Source organism: Pelmatolapia mariae, linkage group LG22 (genome assembly GCF_036321145.2).
Source record: "Pelmatolapia mariae isolate MD_Pm_ZW linkage group LG22, Pm_UMD_F_2, whole genome shotgun sequence".
NCBI lineage: Eukaryota > Metazoa > Chordata > Actinopteri > Cichliformes > Cichlidae > Pelmatolapia > Pelmatolapia mariae.
This window is the reverse complement of record NC_086245.2, coordinates 34,293,985-34,318,076: the sequence shown is the minus strand read 5'-3', so window position 1 is coordinate 34,318,076 and position 24,092 is coordinate 34,293,985. Positions and strand designations below refer to the sequence as shown.

General features: G+C 40.4%; 1 protein-coding gene across 2 annotated transcripts; it reads left to right on the top strand.

Moving 5' to 3' along the window:
• Positions 1-3,532: 3,532 nt before the first annotated feature.
• lrrc3b (leucine rich repeat containing 3B) lies at positions 3,533-21,035 on the top strand. Of its 2 annotated transcripts, XM_065469969.1 has the most exons (3): positions 3,560-3,620; positions 8,470-8,558; positions 19,876-21,035. In XM_065469969.1, exon 3 carries the CDS (start codon positions 20,022-20,024, stop codon positions 20,802-20,804), a length of 783 nt encoding a protein of 260 aa, XP_065326041.1. In that variant the 5' UTR covers positions 3,560-3,620; positions 8,470-8,558; positions 19,876-20,021; the 3' UTR covers positions 20,805-21,035. The 2 variants fall into 2 exon arrangements, with proteins under 2 accessions (XP_065326039.1, XP_065326041.1); XM_065469967.1 differs by lacking the exon at positions 8,470-8,558 and having other exon boundaries at positions 3,533-3,620.
• Positions 21,036-24,092: the final 3,057 nt, after the last annotated feature.

Genomic DNA, 24,092 nt, shown 5'->3' with positions numbered 1-24,092 from the left:
ATGTTTGCTCTCAATACGCAGCACTGTCTCTGTGTTTTATTAGTATCTGATCTCAGTTACCATCATTATCTTACAGATTAGTATATCAGTGATTCCAAACTGATAAATCTAAAATGTTTGGAAGTCATTGCAGTCATGAATAATTCAGGCTTCAGGCTTTGTTCAAACTGCATCAGATTTGCTTTTAAGAAGTGATTATATTTGAGTCTGTGAACTAATGGACCATCATCTGATAAATGCCAACAAGAGTGTGGAGCAGGCGCTGTTTTAAGTCATCTCTCGAGTCAGTATCCCAAAGAGAGACTTACTGACCAGGCACCTCGTTCACACACTAAAAGAACCGTACAAATGACTGGATATGAAGTCATGAACTTCAGGACCTGACAGCAAACCTATACATGCTGGGGAGGTTGTCACGAGAGAATTTATTCCAGGCCCAGGAATGTCAGCAATGCCTTTAAAACAGCAGGGCTAAACTCAGACAATTTACACAAGGATAAGGCATTTACATTGCTTCCTTTGTCCATCTCAGACCTCCTGACCAAATTACAAGAACCCTTTGTGGTTACACGGTGAGTGGGAGGGGTACCGTTAGACAGGTGTGGAGCCACACAGATACACCTCAACCTCCTAAAAAATGGAGAAAAGCAGAATCCATTTCTCTGGTGAGTGTGGCGAAGGTTAGAGAGGAACTGGGGCTGCAGGTGCCAAGCCAAACCATTCCCACCTCCTTTCATTGGGATAACCATCTCACACCAGCCCAGTGAGCAGATGTTGCTGCATTCCAACATGTGTTTTGCACACGTGTTCTCTCCCCTGCCTGGTCAGTACATACTCGAAGATCACCATGTTGAAATGCGCCCAGGCATCACAGTGAGTTCCCATAGATAACCTGAACATAAAAGGCAAACGGTTCAGAAGGAACTGGTTGCTAGAGATGCCTTTGGGGGCTGGCTGGTAACTGCTGGAGGTTTGTACAGGGCTTTGTATAACAGGGTGATAGATCTTGTACATTGGACAGAGTACTGCCAGGCGACTGCCCAGTCGTGTGCCTTAACAGGAAGCTATTAGAGTGTAAGGCCTGCTACAACACTCTGGATAACGTGTGGTGGGTGGTTGACTCTCTTCATTATTACCTCCTGAGATGCCCATTCACCTTCTGACAATGGCTGAACTCATTGTGCAAATGTCCTGTTTATAAGATTGGGGAAACCTGCAGTCAGCTGAGACTGAAGGAGTCACTTGGATGAGTGATGAAATGTTTCTCCCACTGAAAACGTCCAGATGAACAGAATCAACCTTTCTGGGATTTACTTACCTGGATGATTGAACGTGCACCAAGGTAATTTGGTTCTCCCCACTATATTTGCAGTATCAGATTTTTTTTAAATCTCAAGATAATCAAGCTAACTAGGAAAGGCACAAAAGATGCAACAAACTAACATAATCAGTGGAACTTTAGTTCTGTAAGTCACCATCTTGATTTTAAAAGAATGTAGTCAAATGGACAGAAAATGTGCAGTTCACTTTTTTATTGTGCCAACCCAGCTTACTAGAGTTCAGTATGCACTAACAAGGGCTTTACAGTTACAGTACACATGCACTCCCATTATTTTCAAGCCAATTTGCATGTTAAACTAACAATGGCAAAGTCCCATTTAAATGAATAACTGATGATTTGCTGAGTTGGGCTGATGGCTTTTCCATGTATTTGGCAAACAGATGGATGCACAGACAAGGCCTAGATTTCTATGAATGTGTGTGACTTGGATTTTCTTGGTTGAGCATGACCTACAGGACAACTTCATGAGCAAATCACACTAATAAATTTAATATTCCACACCACAGCTTTATGTACAGCTACATAAACAAAACTGAAACAGTATATCTGGGGTGGCTGTAGCTCAGGAGGAAAAGATTGTGGTTCAATCCTTGACTGCTCCAGTCTGTGCCAAATTATCCTTGGGCGAGATACCTCAAGTTGTTCCTGATGTGTTCATTGGAATGTGAATGTTAGAAAGCACTTGCATGTAAAAGTGTGTGCATGAATGACGTGTTGTATAAAGTGTTAAACCGAGTGCTCTAGAAGAACAGTGCTACATATTTACCATATTCCATAAATCAAAAAGAAGTCTGTACCTGGTGTTGATACAGACTATGGTTTAACTGCATAGATGCAGATATAGAAAAAATATCTGTAGTCTGTGCAAGATCCTTTACCTGTCTGCAAAATCATGACTTTCTGTTCATTTCATTTGGCCTTTACATGGTGAACATTTCAGCTGCATCAAGTTGCTGCTGTTAGCCATATCAGTGCCAGGAAAGCAGCTACTTCTGCCATCAAAATAATAGCTCAACATCTTCAGACATCAAACATATGTGAGCCCAAACCTCTCAGGTTTAAGGAAACCTTTCTGTCTTCATGCTTTCCCCTTAATCAGTTGGAATGCTTTTGTCCCTTTTTTTCAAGTCAAATGTGAAAGTCAAACTTTTCCTCTCACTCTCATTTCTCTATATTTATTGGAAGTGGTGTGAACTGACTGAAATTGTAGGACGATGGCTGCGATGGTTCAATGTTATAATACTTAGGTTAGCTTAGCTGTTGCAATACTTAAAGTGTTTGACAAAGGCAGCTGATAAGCACTTATCTCCTGGGAACCTTTAATGCCTGGAGAAGTCCTGGCAGTCAGTTTAATAGTCATTAAAGTGTCTGGATCAACAGGTGGACCTCTAGACTGACAATATTCAATTCAGAGAAAAACCCAACAATGTAATAACCCCCAATGAGCAAGCACTTTGGCGACAGTGGGAAGGAAAAACCAGGAAAAAGCAGGAACACAAGCTTTCACTAATCACAGGGTTGTTTTCCTACTGAGTTTCTGACTTTCAGACTCGCACCCATTTCCCCACTGGCATCACCCGACTGAGCCTGTCCATCTTTTATATACAGTTTTTTTCTGACTTCCTCATGGTGCTATTGTTTCACTGTTACTGTGAAGACGTGACAGAAAAATCATGGCATAGTACCTGGGATTACTGTACTTGTGAAATACTTTCTGGAACTGAAGCTACTGATAAAAGTGCAACTGGAACATAAAAATGAAAAACAAACAAAATAACAAATAGGACTTAATCTCTAAATGTGACACAGTCCACATATGAAGAACTGCCAATCCCAAGAGAAGTTGAGAGAAACAAGTAGTAATCTTGAATATAGCAGCCTGCTCGAATGAATGAATTTTGTTAAGACAAAACATTTAAGAATGTAAAAATATGGCAATGAAAACATTCAATGGGTTACAGACAAGGTGATTTTAATATATGGTTCATCTGTCTCGTACAGTGTAAGTGCCTGGTCATCAACATTTTATACTGAAAGGTGAGACCGGTAGTGGGACTGCCTTTGTCACCCTGTAACTTCACACAGCGAGCCCCTCCCTTTACCCCATTCATTCCTGTGCAGTGTTTTATACTGAAAGGTATAAGATGCTAATTCACACAGCGATTTGTCCACGCGTGAGCGGACAGCAGAGCAGAGACTGCGCTCTCAGCCTCTAATCAGCTTCGTGCGATTCGGACTTTCCGCTCCAGCAGTTTCTACAGTGGATGACTGACTGCAGGTGAGGAGACTTGTGTCGCCTGTTGCTCCTGTGTCCATCTCCGCTGTGTTACGTGCGGACTACCCGTCCTCAGTCAAGGCCGCTGCTTTCATGAATGTTTGCATGGAAAAGAAATGTTTCTTTTTTTTTTTTTTGTATGATTACTGGTGTGATGTTATATAAAATTGCCTGTGTGCTTGTACTTTTTATTTTGCTTGTAGTCTCATCTTTCAATTCGATTATGAAAGCTTTGAATTGGTGTAGGCAGTTCAGGTAGGGTGATGCGTGATATTTTCACAAGGAACGTCGTGCCAGACGCCATTAAAAAAAATAGACTTTAATGTTTATTCTTGTAATTATCTGGGCAGCTTTGCGCATTAAAGTTCATTCGCACGCCATTCAAGAGCAGCGACACCACGCATTAATTCGGCTTTCGAGAAAATAGCGAGAAGCTGTTTATTTTTTGCATAATTTCAACTTTATTCCGGATAAACCCGCAATTTGCTGCGATCCTTTCTGGGTACACGCACCTCGGATGGCGGTAGCTGGCGTCTATCAATATTAAAGTTCAGATAATTAGTAAATAACCGCTGAGTCTGGTTTCTGCGCGTCGACTTATGCTAATATCTCGCGGGTGGATTTATTGCACGGTTATTCGTTTGCAAAAACCAGGCAGCGTAAAGTTGGGTAAAGATGGGTTGGGAATATTCAATTAAATGAAATGGGAGAAACGACAAGCTGAGAGCTTTCAATGTATGCAGCAGTTCAAGCGTTTTTACGCGCATGGCAACAGCTGGATCTTCCTGGGATAGTGTATCTCAGACTGCAGGTATATATATATATATATATATATATATATATATATATATATATGTGTGTGTGTGTGTGTGTGTGTGTATTACTCATATCTGGGTAGTCCACTTCTCATTAATAGAGACACAATCTCATATCGTAATGTCGGCTGCAAGCTTTAGACATGTGACTTGAGTAACTTTAAAGTAGTCACTTTTGCATTGCCTCTGTGGGGCACACTGGGTTGGTTATCACGTGGGTTGTTAATGAATCATTACAGTGCAGTGAGGAATTTTGTTGATATTAAACATCTGAGCTGTTCGTTTAGCTTTGGTCAATATATGGAAATGTTAGTGCAGTGAAGGATGACCCAAAATACGTACACAGAGAGGCAGGTGGAGTTGAACAGGGGAACCCTTTATTGGGCTGTATGACAGAGACAGTACGGCAATAACATCTCACTCTGACAACGGCAGGATATCACTTTAAATAGACAGGAGGGAAATCAGGGCAGAGAGGAAACGCCTGGCAACAAAATGAGACACAGATGAACAGAATGTAACTGATGAGACAGGTGTAAGCAAACCTAAACACAGCTCACATGAGAAAAAGGGTTAACCAAATGAAAATCAGAAAATTGAGAGTAAGACCCACAGGCTTGATAAAAACCTCTATGCTAGGCAGAGACTAGAGTAAAGAAGCACAGAGACAGGGAGGAAGCTGACACAAAAGGGAACTAAACTAAATTTAATTAAGAGCTAAGAACTAGAAACAAAGTTAGTTATACTGAAGGACTAGAAATTAATTTGCTTCGCAAACCCAAAATCAAACAGGAACCTACAAAAACTCAGAACCAACAGTCAACGCCCACTAAGGTCCATGGGCTGTTGAGGGGAGGAGGTAATTTATGATGTTCATGTGTCAGAATAATTTTCCATATTGTTGTTTTAGTATTAAAAGCTCAGCCAGTCTTAGTAATTAAAAAAAACTTGAAAAAACTGAAGGTAATAGTTTTGATTTGAATCAGTTTTTCATTAGCAAGCTAAAGCCATGTGGTGGCTAGGTTAGGTTTTTCAAGAGGTCATCTGGGGATGGTTGTCTCACCAAAGCTGGTCCGGATGTTTCTGAACAATAAAAAAGGAAGAAACTGAGATTCTGGGTCAGATTCTCTGTGTTGCTAGATCAACACTAGCAACCTGTAAATGTAAAGAAGGTTTCTTTACCTGCACGATCGAGTAAGCATCGAGATGGAGAGCAGTTCAGAGTCAACTTTGATATTAATGCAATTCATTTTTGTTCTCACGTGTTTTCCTTGACTTGCTCACTGTTGCCGATGTTATATCTGTTGGAAAATCTTGCACAAAAAGACTTGTTGTCTTTTAGCATATATACGGAGCGTCTGGGCTTTTTAATCGTATCAATGATAAATCAGTTCAAATTATTGTCACTGAGTTGTCCTTTATAAGGGCTACATTAAAAAGCACTGCAGATTCCTTTATTTCACTGCTCATACATAGAATAATTCACCATAATCATCAATGGTTCAAATTCATGGTTTAAATACAACAGTTTAGTTTAGAGCTGGTGCCTAAACTAATATCTGTATCTGAACTAAAAAAGTTATACATAAAGATGTGAAAAAATTTACAATTTTTACTGAAATCCAGCTGACAACTATAGGGACATATAGGGTAGTCCCAAACTGTCAGAGGGTAGTTGATGGTTGATTACTTTTTTGTTACAGTTAATTGCAAAAATGAATATGATACCAATATTTAATCAGCACCTGAAGCTTCAATTGAATGAATTAATGGTTATTAAAAAATGTTTCAAACCAGCGTTTCATGCAAGAGTAAAAAGTGTGACAGCAAAGCCCAGTCTATCCTACTTCATAATTACAATAATGTATTTATTGCATTTTGCTAATTATTTGCACTGGCTAAGAATATTTGGCAAATTTTTAAAAGGTTTTAAGAAAAGACTTCCTTAAATGTAAAAATACATTTAAAAAAATCTCAAATACAGTAAAGTCAAATAAAACGAGGTAAACTTGCATAAAATAAAATAATCTGCACAGTCTTTTTTTTCGGTGGGGGTTTGTATTAAAAGTAAGAGGCAAAAAGAGTTCTGACAATATTATATCTCCAAGCTGAGGCAACGTGTGCCTGGGTGCCTGGGTGTGCAGGTAAACTAGTGAATGAGCGAATTTGTACGTGTAAGTATTCAAAAGAGCATGTGGTGGCTGCAATGACACAGAACATAGAACAATAGAACAGTTTGTCCTGTGATTTGATGCAGTTTTGTGCTCCTGAAAACAGACATGATGGTGATGTTGTAGATGTTAATAATTAAAGGTAGCAATAATTCAGTGTGAAACCCAACAGCCCCAGGTCTTTAGCTCCGTTTTACTGGCCTGTGGATTTTTTTTGTTTTACTTTAAATCTGAAAAATGATGTTACATATGCTAGTCAAGGACACCCCACGCCCCCCTTTAGATGAACCCCTGCTTGTTGCAGGTATTATGTGATAGAAAAGTGGACCAGCTGTCCTCAGGAAGCTGCCTAATTTAAACATGGTATGTCAACAGTTCATCTGGTCATTAATAATGTAGTCTTAGTCTTACTGTAGATACTGTGGATGGAGCAGCTTCTCTTTTCGTCATGTCGCAGCTTGTTAAACAGATGGTTTGATGAAGGACTCAAACCACCTTTTTGCCACAAGGTTCGAATGGTGATTACAGGAACAGGCGTTTGTTAGGGCAGGGCAATATGGCCAAAAATATTTATCACGATATACATTTGAAAATTTGCGATAACGATATAACTGACGATATAATTGACACTAGACAAAATACTTTACAACTCCACAACTTTATTAGTGCAAAAAAAAAAAAACATCAATGTATTTTCACTTAAACAAGCAGCTGTTTTTTATGTGCATTAAAGTTATATAAAAATTTAACAGTGCAAATGCAAATTCCTCACTGACAGTTTAACCAAAAGGCATTTCCAGTGGAAACTGGCCGACATATCCTCAGCATAACCATGTATAATATCCACAAAACTTAAAAAGAGGTTATACACACACAATACGGTAATATTATGTTGAAGCACAGTACGTATCACTCCGCGAGGCTCCTGCCTACGATAGCCGTAATGCTCCGACAATCCATCAAGCGGTGCGGGTTGTAGCTTAGCAAAGTCGTACTAAAGCATTTGACATTCGAGCGCCGTGTAGCACATAAAATCGTTTCGAGGTCAGTAAACACAACCAGAATTCATACATAAGGCACACGGGATTATAAGGGGCACTGTCGATTTTCAGAAAAATCAAAGGATTGATTTTAAGTGTGCCGTATTTTCCAAAAAACATGGTAATAACGACGGCCCGCTAGCATGCTCTACCAAAAATAGTGCTTTGTTGTGTATCTGACGGACGAAAGCTAAACCAGTTCCACACCACTGAAGTTGCAGCATTTTTACAAACCAGTTCTGGTTTATCCGTTTCATTCAACGATCCGCTTTCGCCCTTCTCATTCTCCGTCGCCGCCATGCTTTTTCCACCGTGTGTGTATGAAAACAAAGGCACTGCGCATGCGCGTTTTACCCATATTCTATCACCATATTTCATTTTCTTATCGTTGCCCAACATTATACTGGTATTACTGTGAACGGTATGATATGGCCCAGCTCTAGCGTTCGCTCCACTTGAGGTCACCGTCTTGGTAACTGCTCCGCTTCTTTGCTCTTCGCGGATGTTGTGTAGACAGACAACATCATCATCAATGCTCCTGTTGTGTTATCAGTCTTTTACAAACTGGATTTGATGTTTTTAATCATTTTGTAGATGAGGCCTAACGAGCGTAGTACAGACTGCCAAGATGGCACATGTGGTGATTTAAACCCATTTCGACAGGCTGTGCACACATTTACTCAGTGACATTCAAACTCTAAAGTCTGTGATTCTTAAATTTTGCAGATTTGGTAGAAATCTCTTCTTTTCTATGTTAAGCCCAACATCAGTTCCATCAAAAAGCAGACTTCCCTGTGTAAAAGCTCCTCTCTTCTCACGTATACAGGCACACCGCTCTTCCCCCTCCCTGCTCTGCTTTGTCATGTGACTAAGCGGCAAGACCGGAAGGCATTGTGCAGACACATACAGACTGCAGTAAGTGGCACACAGAGAAAAGAGCATCGTGTGAACTTATTTTTACTGCTTTAATTTGAAAGGTTGCAAACTGTGATGTGTGTAAAGAGTATCTGCTACCGTGGCAACACATCTCATTTTTTCACAGATCCAAAACACATGTCTACGGGAGCCATGACTGACGTGTAAAATCCATCATCAGCTATTGTTCATTTTAAAAGTGCAGTTGGACTGATTACCTATAGACTATATTCAGACATTCAAAAATATATACAGCTGAAAATTGTTTAATGAATTATTTTATTGGAACTAAAAACAAATATCCCAAACCTGAAATAAAAATAGATAATTGTAATAACTTTGTGTTAGCTGTGAAAGCACGGCGTTTCGGCGGGTACATCGGCTTCCGCGAGTGTGACGCTTATTTTGAGCGATGAAAAAATAATAAAATATAATTTTATTTTTATATTTCAATATCACAATAATCTTCCAATTTAGAACTACAAGTTAAAAAAGAACTAACATAAATAAAATACACTTCAGCTAAATACTTCTTTATTACTAATTTATTTTCCCAAACCACGCGGAGCCGCACTATAAGGACTAAAGAGCTGCAGGTTGCCGACCCCTGTATTATAAGGTAAAGACTCTACAATAACACAGAAAACCCCAACAGTCGGACACCCCCGTGAGCAACCGCTTGGCAACAGATAGAAACCTCTGGTGGAATCAGGCTGGGTAAGGGGATACCATCTGTCACGACAGGTTGGGGATGATAAGAGGGCGACGCTGTGGAAGAGACCCAGAGAGGAATAATAACTAATGATTCAATGCAAAGTTGTGTACGAATATATGGAGAGTGAAAAGAGCAGAGTAAAGAAGAAACACTCACTGGCCCATGGAAGCCCACAGAAGGCCGGGTTCAGGGTCGCCTGTTTCATCAAACAGAAAGTTCAACTCATAATCCTAAAAGTCGAGAGCAGACAGGTGGCCTGTCTCCTGGATCTGGCACAGGCACAGAAACGAAAATGAACTGCTGTTCAGAGAAGAAGCCAATTCCAAGAAATCAAGAAATTCATTAGTGACAGTAATCATATTTCTGTTTTTCTACATATTTGGCAAGAAACCTGGTAAATAAATACTAGAATCAGTCCTGGTTTTTAACATAAACATAATCAGCTAATTAACCAGTCTTTTAATAGTCATGAAAATATGTTCAGATCTAGCGTACTGATGATGCATTCACCACAGAAATCATGACTCACTGCTCTCCCGAACATGACCGTGCATAGGCTTCCCTTATATGTTAAAAGTATCTTTATCTGTGATACTGTCCTTGTATTTACTTGCTATCAGATTGATACCAAATTTTGAAGTATCCCATTAACAGAGAATCTATAGTGCCTTTAAATCATGCTGAAAATGACAGAAAAACAAACACATAGTTTCATGACTGATGCATAAATTAGATGGTTTGGCCTCTTTCCTGTTTTCGTATACAAGGCTCCAGAGTTCGACCAGTGTGGTCGCAAATGTGACCTAATTTCTCGATGGTGCAACTAAAAAAAGTCCTAAGTCGCACCGGTGTGACCAGCTGTTTGAGTAAAGAAAAAAGAGTCCGCAACTCTGAAAGTCTCCGTGTGGTCAACAACAGACAAACACACATTATGCCCATATCATGGTCTAAACCAATCAGAGATAGTCAGGGGTGGGACCTCTCTGATTGGCCGTGGTCCAGATATTCCTGTGAGCTTACATGTATGCATGTTTGAAAGCGGATAGACAGAGGTGAGTAGTAGGGGTGGGTTTCAATAATCGATTTTCCGATTAAAATTGATTTTAGCTTGAATAACACGATATTGATTCATTAAATCCTGAAACGATTGTATTAAATGTATTTTGCCAGAAACGCCAGAAGCTCACAAAACTATTTAAACAACCACCAAACAGCTAAAACAGTAAATGAGAACAGGTAAACAGATTCCACACAAAGACGTGAACACCAAGTGTGGACCACGGTGTCGGGGCTGAAAGCCGACAGCTCAAACCAAAATGTACTTCAAGAACAGTTTCCCATCTCAAATCTCTGTTTTCTGCATTATTCGTTTGCTTATCACGCACCGGTCTGCCGTTGTGCACAGAGCTGACGGCCGCTGTTTGTTTTTCTTTTCCACAAAAATGACCTCCAACAAGAAAGCCTCATTTCTGCTGTTCAATACTGAAGAAATTTAAACTTTTTAAAATGATGCCAAATTGCAAAACGCTTAGCCGTGTCTCTAATCAAACCTCTGTAACACTTACTTCACTTCAGCAGCATTCACATGTTGATTCATGGTTTTGTTCAGTTTCTGTTCTACTGCAGAATATTTTTAAGGTTACCTGCTACAAAAAGCCAGGCCAGGAAAATCTGCTTCATGTTTTTCTGTTTTATCCTCAGTTACTTTGACACAAAGGCATCTGCTGTGATGCTCACACCTCTGATGAAGTCTCACAAGTGCCAGTACTGAGAAATGATCAAAATTATATTTCTGAATGTCTGAGTCAAAATTGGATCGAATCAGGACCTTGTGAATCAAATGGATTATAGAAAGATACCCAGCCCTATGAGCAGCCTAGGCCTGACAGAAGTGGATGCAGCTGTGAGTAATAAGAAAAGATGAAAAGAATGATTGGTAACTTTTTTGCGAAGTTAAGCCCTGATCCATCTAAAATTCAAAGTCAGTGCTCTGACATGGAGCCATCGACTTCTCTGGTCCAGAGACGGCATCACATAATGAGCCACATACGATCGACTCCGAGCCAGAGCCCACTGAAAGTAAAACAGGGAAAGTGTATACATTTGGAACAGAGTGGCTTGAGCAGTCTCCCTGGCTAAGATAGAGTAAAGCTGACAACATGATGCACTCCATTTACAGTCGTGAGTGTGGAAAGACCATGGCCGCCAGTACTGCATTTGTGACTGGTGCTGATAAAGCACAGTGTATCCAGAACACAAATTATATGCTGCGATAAATGCACTGCCCAAGTGTCCCCTCTCCCCGCTGCCTTTCAGCGGCAGGCAGCAGCGCACAGGTCGTCAGAGGAGCCGATGTGATGGTTAAGTTTAACATTGTCTACAATATTACCAGAGTGCCAAAGCACTTTATGCACAAGCACTTTTTCAGTAACTTATCTTTCTTGTAGAATTGTGCTCCAAATAAAGAACTTTGTGTTGACAAGATTGTTGTTAATCATTTACAAATCAACGTTGCCTGTATGGACAGCAATTTCCCCCCAGAAAGTGCACATGTAAGCCTGCGGTGTTAAGCGATGCAGTTGAAAAATGTGGGTGCACCTAACTTTTGTGCTGGTGCGCCTAAGAAAAAGAGTTAATGCAACCGTGGCAAAAAGTAGTCTAGAGCCCTGCTATATCTTATACACCAATAGGATTGCCTTTCATATATTACCATTTGGGCTCAGATTTTGGGGGGTGTTTGAAGGGGCACAAAGATATCAAAAAATAACTCCCCTCAAATTTCTTAAACCAAACGTAACAAGCCTGTTTGTGAAAATGGAGTAGAAAGTACAGATATTTGGGTAAAAATATGAAAACTTGCCAGAAAGACAAATACTTTATAAAGACTCAAGATTCAGATTCAAGATTCATGGTCTTTATCGTCAGTACAACAATATACACAGTGTACAGTGTACCGAGAGGCCATTTCACCCCAAGCCCCCCATGGTGCATTATAGGTATATAAGAAATATATCTCCAAGAGATATCAAACTAGAAATTACAAATAAATAATAACTTGCTAAATTTAGGTAAATTAAGAGCTAAAAAGGTACTATTACTAACTACATCTATGTATGATACACAAAGACAGGACAGAGACAATACAAAGTGGATTGTGCAGTAGGTGTTGAATACCAGGTTGAGTTATGGTCAGGATATTGTAAAGACAGGACGAAGACATGTGCAAGATGCAAAATGTGCAAATATAATATAATTTAGATGTGTTCAGTAACTATGTGACTGAGTGTGCAAATAAGCATGTTGTTCCCAGGTCCAGTTTGTTGTGGATTTGTGGAAGTTTTTGTTGTTTTTGAGTCCTTTGGTGAATACTGTAAGGTGTTTGTAAAGGTGTTTGTGTATATCAGTCCTTTGGTGGTAGTGAGTTGAGGGCTTTGACTGCGATGGAGATGGGTGGGAGAGGGCCTCCAATGATCCTCTCTGCTGTCCTCACTATCCGCTGCAGAGACTTCTTTTCAGCGAGGGTGCAGTTCCCGTACCAGATAGTGATGTAGCAGCAGAGGACGCTCTCAATGGTTAACTGGTAAAATGATGTAAGGATGGGAGGAGGGAGACTGGCCTTCTTCAGTTTCCTAAGAAAGAGAAGACGTTGTTGGGCAGTCTTCATGATGGTGGTGGTGTTCAGGAGAGGTCATCTGATAGGTGCACACCCAGGAACTTCACACTGATGACCATCTCAACAGCAGATCTGTTGATGTGCAGTGGGCTGTGGGTCGTTGAGCTCTTCCTGAAGTTACCAACCATCTCTTTAGTCTTCTGAACATTTAGAGACAGGTTGTTATTCTGACTCCAGTCCACCAGGTGTTGTACCTCCTCTCTGGTGATGAGACCCATCACTGTTGTGTCATCTGCAAACTTGATGATGTGGTTTGAGCTATACTGTGCAGTACAGTCATGTGTTAGCAGGGTGAACAGCAGTGGAATAAGCACACAGCCCTGCAGCGATCCTGTAATCAGTCTGAGGACTTTGGAGGTTTTATTTCCTATGGAGACAGACTGGGGCCTGTCAGTTAGGAAGTCCAAGATCCAATTGCAGAGAGTGGTGTTTATTCCTAATAGGTCCAACTTCTTTACCAGCTCCTGGGGAATGACTGTGATGAATGCTGAGCTGAAGTCAATAAACAGCATTCTGACATACGTGTCCTTTTTGTCGAGATGGGAGAGAGAAAGGTGAAGAGCAGACGAGATGGCATCATCTGTGGAGCGGTTTGGGCGGTAAGCAAACTGTAACAGGTCCAGATTCAGTGGAAGATGAGTTTTCATGAAGAGAAAAAAAACAAACGCTTGGACACTGCTAGCATAATGGACAGGTTTTTGACGAAGATTTTTCTTGTAAAACAAAGGGGGGCCTAGCAAACAAAGTTTGGGAACCACTGGCCTAGGTGATGATGGTCTTGGAGACAGTGACATCCTCAATGCTGATTTGCTGATGTAGCTGGTCGCTGAGGTTATGTACTGCTCCGGGTCCACGGTGTCTGTGTATGTAGGAGCTTCTCTAAACATATCCCAGTCTGCACATTCAAAGCAATCTTGCAGAACTGGTATGGCCCCCTCTGGCCATGTTCTCACCCCTCTGAAGGTTGGTCTGATCCGTTTGTTTATGGGTCTGTAGACTGGGGTGAGAAGTATGGAGATGTGGTCTGATTGTCCAATGTAGGGGAGGGGTGAAGCCTTGTATGCATGCTGGATGTTTGTGTAAACAAGGTCTAACATGTTGTCCCCTCTTCTTGCAAAGTCAATGTTCTGATGAAATTTGGGTAGAACTGATTTAAGTGTGGCATTGTTAAATCCCCAGCGACGATGAAGAAGCTGTCAGGGTGGGCTGTTTGCAGATTTGATAATCTTGTAGAGTTCACTGAGTGTTCCACTAGCTTTAGCATTAGTGCTAGCACTGGGTGGGATGTAAACAGCAACGATGATCACCACAGTAAACTCTCTTGGGATATAAAACGGCCTGCATCTGACTGCTAAGACCTCCACGAGTTCTGAACAGTGCACAGACACAATTGGGATACATAACTGTAATTTTACAGTTATGTTTCCATTTTGGCATACTGTACTAACACAATGATCTAAAATCAGAAAAAAACCCCATAAAATCAAAACAACAAAGTTACTTGCAGCCATTTACCTTTTACCCTTTTTTTTTATAACCATTTCAAACTATTTACAGAACAATCAGCTGTTCTGCATTCAGTAAGATGCCACACAAATTATTTGTGCCACTCCAAATACTTCTGTCCACTATAAAGGAGGACATCACAGCCTGATACCTGCAGGTCTGACAGCAGCAGGTGTATCACTCCTGTTTCTACCTGGAGACAGTGTTTACACTGTAATCTGCCTTTGGTGGCTTTTTGGTAACACCTGTAACATTCAGCAGTCGCCTCATTGTTCTGACACACAACACAAAACTATCCACAACACCACTAACTAACTACACAAGACAACACATGAACTACACACTCCAAACACGCTAAACGTCACAAATCTCTCACATCTCAAAACTCGCTCTCTCTCTCTTTTTCTCTCTCTCTCTCTCGCCGTCACTCCTAAAACTTCCCCCTCTTCCTGAACAACCAAATCTCATGTTGCCATATCATTTTTTGATTGGTCGACATGGTACATTTTTCCACCAACACGGACGGGCTGTTTTTTTATTTTTTGCTCATGAGCAGAGAGTTCTTGCTAGCGCTGTCCTTAGACAGTAAACGTGACGAAACTATTGAGGAAAAAACGCTGCGTATATATTGTTTATCATGACTCTGGTTTTACGTGGCCTATCAACATAATTTATAAACTGGTATATGTCACCTTGTTGCTTTGTCATCTCGAAGTGGTCATGTGATTGGCTTACCACGACTACTTTATTCTTCCTCAGTCAAACTGCAGCACTCATGCGATTGTTTTGCCCCCCCAGCTCCAGGTGTTGTGCAAAAAAGTGATCGTCTGGCAGAAAGTGATTACCGTCCGCGGGAGCGCGCAGCTGCTTAAAGCTGTAGCGCCCAGATTACTTACAGCTACTTCCTGCAGCTGATATAAGATGCGGTAAGCTGAACACAGCTTCAACCGTCTGTTTGTGGAAAAATAGTAACGGACCGCATTTTCTTGTTAGTAACTGTAACGGCGTTGTAACGATAGAAATAGTAATTAGTTAGATTACTCTTTACTGAAAAAAGTAACGCCGTTAGTAACGCTGTTACTTTTAATGCTGTTGTTCCCATCACCAATGATGGCAAAGTTTTAAGAATGCAGTTATGCACAGTAAAAATAAAAAGGCACATTCTGACTTGTCAAGTTGTTCCATCATGTAGAAATCACCTTTACATATTTTTAAAGTTACATATTATCATAAATTCAACATGATCTCACAAAATTTGCAGATGTCTTAACGTCAGTTTTGGTAACATACTCTGAACTGCATAAAAATGGGAAAATACATTTAGTACAAAGCACATCAGTGGCGTTCAGTAAGAACGTTTTACAGACAAGCAGAGATGGGGGGAGAAGGCTCATATTTCAACATCATTAAGAGGCAACAATAGTTTCAGTGCAGTACATACGATGCACTGCAGCTGAATAACAGCAAAGCGTTTATTGTGAGGATGCCAGTTTCTGCAGTTTCCCATAAACTTTGTGTGCTTTATTCCCTACATTCAGGTTGAGGGGTCAGATAATGATGATGGTGTTTTTAATTGGACAGTCCCAAGAAAAGATATAGGAAAATGTTACAAAATAGATATGAGTTGTTAATAACACAGACTACAACGTAGTCTGTGGAGGCAGCAAGCGCTGTTTGTATAGTCCTCATTAAGACTGGGTTGAATGCTAATGACGTGTTAATAATCTCCTACCTGTTTTGGTGATAAGTGGGCCAGAATAAAGCAGGGAGACCACCAGAGACCTGCAAAACAACTTCAGTGATCAAAAAATAAAGCATGAAAAGCACAGACAGTGGCTGCAGTGACACTTTTCACTGTGTTTAACACTCGCTGTCTTTGCTCTTCTTCGCGGCTCACAGACCAACAACAACAACACGAGTGACAGAGGCCCACACACCAGTTGTAGCACATACTTCATCTGACAGCAGAGCTCACTGCAGGCAGACGGACTGGCTCTGCAGTAGTGCAGACGGTGAACACGCTCGCTCTGTTCGAGCATAAATTCTGCACGACTGTGATCATTGTGACTGTTAATTTATTTGGAAAGAGTAAATGTGAGGATTACTAATAGTGCCAAAGCTTCGGGTCTCGTAAAGCAACAATGCACCACATATTTTCAGCAGAAATACACATTCACATGTGTGTAGCTCAGGTCAAAATAGTGACTTGCAGAACATATTTCAGGCAGAAATATATGGTTAAATCCCTGCATGTCAACTATCCTTGGACAGGATGCTAAGCCCAAGTTGCTCTATGAATATGCATAATCAGTAGATAGAAAGAAGAAAGTGTTTGTGTGAATGAGGCATGTTGTATAAAGCGCCTTAAGTGCTTCGGGAGAGCAGAAAAGCTCTAAATAAGAATCAGTCCATGTGTCATTTACATACATATTGTTGTTGAGTGCTTTCTTCCTGCCTATTTGTATTGCAGTAATTGCTGGATTTTGCAGGAAACAACACTTAATTAATGTATAAATTGAGATTTTGCATTTTATAACAGAACATTAGCAGTGCGGTAAGTAATTGTTTCATGCTTTGATTTCCAAAACATAAGTAATCAATTATAACACTATGGATCACTTAGATCACTTTCTGTCTTCTGTCTTGCTTGTTTGGTGAGCAAAATCTCTATTCTGTGTGCTGCAAGCACATATCAGTATTTTATAGAAAGGCTAAATATTATGATACCATATATGCCATATCATATCACCCTATTAGAGCACTTCGCTCTCACACCGCAGGCTTACTTGTTGTTCCTAGAGTATTTAAAAGTAGAATGGGAGGCAGAGCCTTCAGTTTTCAGGCCCCTCTTCTGTGGAACCAGCTTCCAGTTTGGATTCAGGAGACAGACACTATCTCTACTTTCAAGATTAGGCTTCAAACTTTCCTTTTTGCTAAAGCATATAGTTAGGGCTGGACCAGGTGACCCTGAATCCTCCCTTAGTTATGCTGCAATAGATGTAGGCTGCCGGGGATTCCCATGATGCACTGGGTGTTTCTTCTTCACTCACCTTTTTCACTTACAGTGTTTGTAGACCACTCTGCCTGTAATTATTAGTTGTTATTAATATCTGGCTCTCTTCTACAGCATGTCCTTGTTCTGTTTTGCTCAACTTACCCCAACCAATCACAGCCGATGGCCCCGCCCCTCCCTGAGCCTGGTTCTGTCGGAGGTTTCTTCCTGTTAAAAGGGAGTTTTTCCTTCCCACTGTCGCCAAAGTGCTTGCTCATAGGGGGTCATATGATTGTTTGGTTTTTCTTTGTTTTCTTTGTATTATTGTAGGGGTTTTACTTTAAAATAAGCACCTTTAGGTAACCGTTGTTGTGATTTGGTGCTGTATAAATAAAATTGAATTGAACTGATTTGAATGGAATTGACTGGAACACCTGATGAGTGAGTAAGTACTTTTGGCAGTATAGTGAATGTCATCTGGACCAAACCTTTTCTATCTTCATCATCTTCGTAGCTTTCTTTATTTCCTGCTTTTTAGTGATGTGTTTCCTGATTCACTACCGTTCCTCTCTCTAATATTCTTTATGCAGCGGCTCCTCAAAGTACTGCATCAGTCTTTCAATTCAGTTCAATTCAGTTCAGTTTTATTGATACAGCGCCAAATCACAACAACAGTCGCCTCAAGGTGCTTTATATTGTAATGTAGACCCTACAATAATACATACAGAGAAAAACCCAACAATCATATGACCCCCTATGAGCAAGCACTTTGGCGACAGTGGGAAGGAAAAACTCCCTTTTAACAGGAAGAAACCTCCAGCAGAACGAGGCTCAGGGAGGGGCGGGGCCATCTGCTGCGACCGATTGGGGTGAGAGAAGGAAGACAGTCTTCATTTGTGAACACATTTCACCAATCTCCTTAATCACACTAACCTGTTGCACATCTTTTCACAGCTCAGTCTTGCCGTCTTTCTCTCTGCTAATTGGTACAAATGCTTTTCTTCTTCTTTATTGTCCAGCCTCAGATATAACTCGCTTTGAGCCTTTTGCTTTGCCAGCTCTCTCTTTGCGTTATGCATAGTTTCCCATAAAGTTTGCTGGTGTTTTCTTCGTCTCCCTGGCTATCAAATGTGTTCATTACTAAACTCTTTGAATATTTTCCAGTGGATACACCAAACACCTTCTTGGCAGTCTCCCTCACTACTGCAGCTGTATTTTCACAGTCACCTGGTAATTCTTCTCTACCACACAGAACCTGTCTCAACTCCAGCTTTCACCATTTCATCGTTGCTCTGCCTCCACTTGCTTCCACATTTTGATTTCCAGAGTCATCCTACAATCTACAATCCATTCTACATTTTATAATCTCCTGTCCTTTTCAGATTGCACCTTCTGCATAAGATATAGTCTACCTTCTTCTACCCTTATACCTCACTCTATGTTGCTTCTTCTTGAAGTAGGCTACATGGTCACCACAGCTGTTTCTGTCCTTTTGGCCACCATCTGTCCTTCTGCATGCCTCTCCTTAATACATATATACTTGTCACCTCTGTTCACTCGACCTACATGTCCACTGAAGTCACCTCCAGTTACCAGCCTCTCCGCCCTGGAGACACTCTCTACCGATTCATCGAACTTCCTCCAGAATTCCTCTTTGTCTTCTAACTAACATTCAACCTGTGGGTCATGCACACCGACAGTCTGATCTTGTCTGACATTCACCTTCACGCCCTGTGGCTTCCATTGTCTCATCTCCTGAGACTGAAATTGTGTGGAGCATCACTAAAGTAAAGCATTGCCCATATGCACACCCACTTTTGCGTATCCTGTTTGGGTATCCAGCATTGTGTTATACTTAACAGATGGTATGATAAGCCTCAGAATTATTCAGCATTCATCTTTTTATCTCTACTTGTGTTAAATTTTGATTATATTTACAAGAGTAAGATAATGCTTGCACTATTATTTCATCATATTACTACTAAACAGATCAATCATACATTTTATGATTATGCACTAATCCAGTATAAAAAGTTTTACGTTTAGTCTTTCAGAAGCACTTTTATTCTGATGATGCTGTTGGTAAAGTCAGGCTCTGGATATTCATTCTCTTTAGCAGCTTTCACTGGTAGAAAACTTATTTGGATTCAATTGTATGATTTTGATTATTGATTATATTTGATCATCTATCATGAATTCTACTTTCATGAAATTTCATGTTTAAGATCATTTAAATGATGAACCTTTGACTATACTATATTTTTAGCTTGCCATCACCAGTGTGTGAATGTGTGTGTGAATGGGTGAATGACTGGATATGTAAAGCGCTTTGGGGTCCTTAGGGACTAGTAAAGCGCTATATAAATACAGGCCATTTACCATTTACCATTTAGCTGATATGTTTAACTGACTCTCTCTTATCTCATTCCAGGCCACAACGCAGTATGATAACATCTGTTCACGCTTCCATATCTTCAGTGGGTAAAATGCGAAAGCCAGTCGCTACTATGCAATGTGTGTAAGCGACCAGTGGTGGTGCTGTGGCCCGAGGCGGGATGCTGCTGACAGTCGGTCAGCATGACTCTGCTGGACTTGTGGCTGTCGCGCTCCATCCCCATGTGCCTGCTCCTTCAGAGCCTTGTCCTAATGGCCTTGTGCTTTCCCTCGGCCAGCATGTGTCCAAAGGGCTGCATATGCCAACGCGATTCCCACCTCCATGGCTTCAATGTTACCTGCAGTCAGTCCCGCCTCAAAGAGATTCCTCCCAGTCTACCAGTTGACACTGTCTTGCTGAGGCTGGACCACAACCAGATCGGCAGCGTGCCCGATCTCGCCTTCCATGGACTTAGGTTTTTGAGGGAGCTAAACCTTTCTTACAATGCAGTGGAGACTTTAGGGGAAGGTGCCTTCACTGGCATAGAGGCAACTTTACAGGTGCTGGACCTTTCCCACAATCGCATCACTAGCGTACACAAGGATGCCTTTGCTCGACTGAAGGCCCGGATTATTGTGAACGATAACCCCTGGCATTGTGACTGTGCCCTTCAGCAGGCTATTGGAGGAATGGCCCATAACCATGAGGCTGCTGCCCGGGTTCTCTGCAGAAGCTCAGAGCTCCACGACCAGGAGGGACAGCCGTTCTTGGCGGTTGACATAGATCTCTGTAACTTGGCAAAAAGGACCACAGATTATGCTATGCTCGTAACCATGTTCGGCTGGTTTGCTATGGTCATATCATATGTGGTGTATTATGTACGTCAGAACCAGGAGGACGCGCGACGCCATCTGGAGTACCTCAAGTCTCTCCCCAGTAAGCCGAAAAAAGCAGACGAGACTGATGACATAAGCACTGTTGTCTGACAGCAGTGGCCCCGTGACTGTGTTCAGCAGAAACCCGGTGAACACCAAAATGTTTATTTACATTTATAGCATTTACTATACCAAACTTTTATGTAATATGAGCATCAAAATGTATTTTGATTGTCTGTCTTTGATAGGGTTTGCTCATGACTAAGAAGACAGGAGGAAGGCCGCACCAACATTTTGGTTTTTACAGTACAAAGAAAGTCTTGAAAAATTAGAATCTCAGGTTTAAATATTTAAATGGTAATGACTTTTGTAGAAGCAGTGGAACATCTGAAAAAAGCTAAATTATTTGTAAAACATGACACACTGTTTTTCCCATTTGTCTATTTAATTTGGCGTCTATCTGTTGATATATCTATCTGTCTAGATCGCTGACAATCTTAAATTTTAGGTTTTTGTAGCTACAATACAACAAGGTCTTTTCAAATGTAGGGTTATAATTGGGATATTGCATTAAATGTAGCCAATAATGTGGCTTTTTAATTTTATTTACAAGTTTATTATGAAAAGCTTACTAACCATTTTTAAAACTACCCCCTTTGTGTAGACAAAGTAATTGCACAAATAATACGTTTTTATGTCATAAAAGTATCTTGTTATAACAAGCTATTTTATTATGGTTTTAGCGATGTGCTGCCATGATAAACTGCACAGGTCAGGCATTGAGGCATTACATTAAAAGCCTGTAAAGTCATATGTGGTACCATAACAACATAGCTAAAAATCAAATAATCTAAAAAAAACAAGGCGTTTAAAAGCCAGAAAGTGCTATTAAAATACACCATATTGCTAAAATTACTGGTTCACTTTCACAAGCACATGAACTTGAGTGACATCCCATTTTTATTCCATAGAGTTTAATGTGATGTCGGCCCACATGTTGCAGCTATAACAGCTTCAACTCTTCTGGGAAGGCTTTCCACGAGGTTTGGGAGTGTGTTTATGAGAATTTTTTCAGATTTTTCAAAAAGTGCTTTGGTTAGCTCATACAGTGATGCTGGACGAGAGGGCCTAGCTCACAGTCTCTGTTCTGTTTCATCCCAAAGGTGTTCTGTTGAGTTGAGGTCAGGATTCTGTGCAGACCAGTCAAGTTCTTCCACACCAAATGCTCTCATCCATGTTTTTAGGGAGCTTGCTTTGTGCATTGATGCACAGACATGTTGGAAAATGTAGGGAACATCCCCAAACTGTTACCACAAAGTGAGCAAGAATCTATCCTAAACATCTTGTTATGCAGAAACATTAAGAGTTCGTTTCACTGGGGCTAAGGGGCAGAGCCCAGCTCCTGAAAAACAATAGCACACCATAGTCCCCCCTCCACTAAACTTTACACTTGGCACAATGCAGTCAGACAAGCACCGTTCTCCTGGCAGCCAGTTCAGTTCAGTTTTCCTTATATTGCACCAAACCACAATAACAGTTGCCACAATGCGCTTTATATTGTAAGGTAAAGACCCTACAATAATAAAAACCACCAAACACTGACTTGTCCAACATATAGTCAGACACCATGCTTAATACCACTAAATCTGATGTTTTGCATTTGCAATGTGCTTGTTGATTTAGGCATTATCTGGTTGCAGATAATGGGAAGGTCCATTTGTTTGTTTGGTAAGCTATCATAGAAACGTCAAAGTCCAAAGTAAGATAATTTGGAATATGAATATGATCCATTTCTGCAAATATGTCCAAAGTCTTGAATTTACTTTTTTTCCAAATGTGTTTGTGTTGGATCGAATGTGTTCGTGTCAGTCTGTACTATCACTGCAGCAATTAGATATTCCATGGTGTTTCTGTGTATGGCAACATTAAAAACTTCATTGTCTTTTATCAAACATTCTAAATCACTAAACTAAACTAAATCACTTCAGCTTAAAATGCACAAACTAAGCTCCTGTACAGGATGGAGCTATCTGTGGTATGTCCGTGTGTGTGTGTGTGTTTTCACAAATTGCAAATTTATTGATTAAAGAGTAAAACCACTGAAAACTTCAAATATGTAAATAATCAATCTATAATGATGTCAGTGTTTCATTTAAATATTTTGAATATTTAAAGTGGAATGCTGTTAATCTGCTTCATCAAGGTCTGATTAGATTTGAGTGATCAAACATCCCAGCAAACGTCATTAGGTTCTTACACTGTTAAATCATGACTGACGTTTTTCTTAGCTTGATACCTTTTAAGTAAGTGGTTGTTTGAAATAAAAGCATTTTCAGGGGCTTTGAAAGCTGCAGAGTGTGGTTGTATCCAGCCAATAATTGAACTTCCCAAAGTTGAAAATTGACCATCACATCCACATCACGCTATGCTTGGCAGAAACATATGTATGTTTGAATGTCCTCCTACAGAGGCTGTCTGAAAATGTGAAATGTGTGAAATTTAAATGTGTCCTGACATCATATTGCAACTTTCAAAGAGCTTTCTTGTTTTTTATACAATCTGGAGGACACAATCAGTGGGCTCGAGGTCTTGTTAAGAACAGGATTCATAATAATCTCTCTCAGTTTTGGAGTTGTTCATTATGAATTTATACACATATTTCTGATTTTAAACAAATGTTTCAAGACGTTTGATTCATATTTTAGCATAATAATGGTTAGAAGTAGATCTTAAAATATCAACAAACTTGGCATAGTTGGCTGGAAGTAATAACATCCAGTGTAGGATTTGGTTTTGAATATGAACTCTTGCCTTCAGTGCTACCACAGCAGGAAACGTAATGTGCTTGGTAATGCAGTTTAATTGAAAACCCTTAATGTTGAGGGGTAGGATATGATAAGTAACACCAACATATGAGGGACTTTGGCCATGGACCCTGTAGAAGTTTCTTTTATTCGTGGAAGTACTCAATCATGAGACAAAGTTTGAGTCATAGAGTCAGAAGTCAACCAAATTAACAGCTTAGGATTTCTTCCAGTACATCCTGATGGAACAATCCCGTCATTTTATCCAGGAACTGTAAGGAACTCGGAAGGAATTTGTACCAAACCAAGATCTCTACACAAAAAAAGACGTGGAAGATCTACGTTTGCTTGCATTCAGCTTCAGTATAGAAAGCAGCTGGGTTAGCGGAAGGTTAACTGACTCTACTCTTCACTCCTATCCCAAGCCCTCTATAAATCATTATTTCTGTTTTTTATTACTCTAATCATGAACATAAACTCTGGCTTTGGCCTTTCTAGAGGATGCAGTCCTTCAAGTCCTTCAAGTTTTTACATTTTCCAGGTTATAATCATGCCAAAGGTGCCATGAAGAGATCAGACAAGAGTTCCAGGTTTC

Bases quoted from the DNA above. Each gene is read 5' to 3' on its own strand.
- lrrc3b (XM_065469967.1), top strand. From the start codon at position 20,022: ATGACTCTGCTGGACTTGTGGCTGTCGCGCTCCATCCCCATGTGCCTG.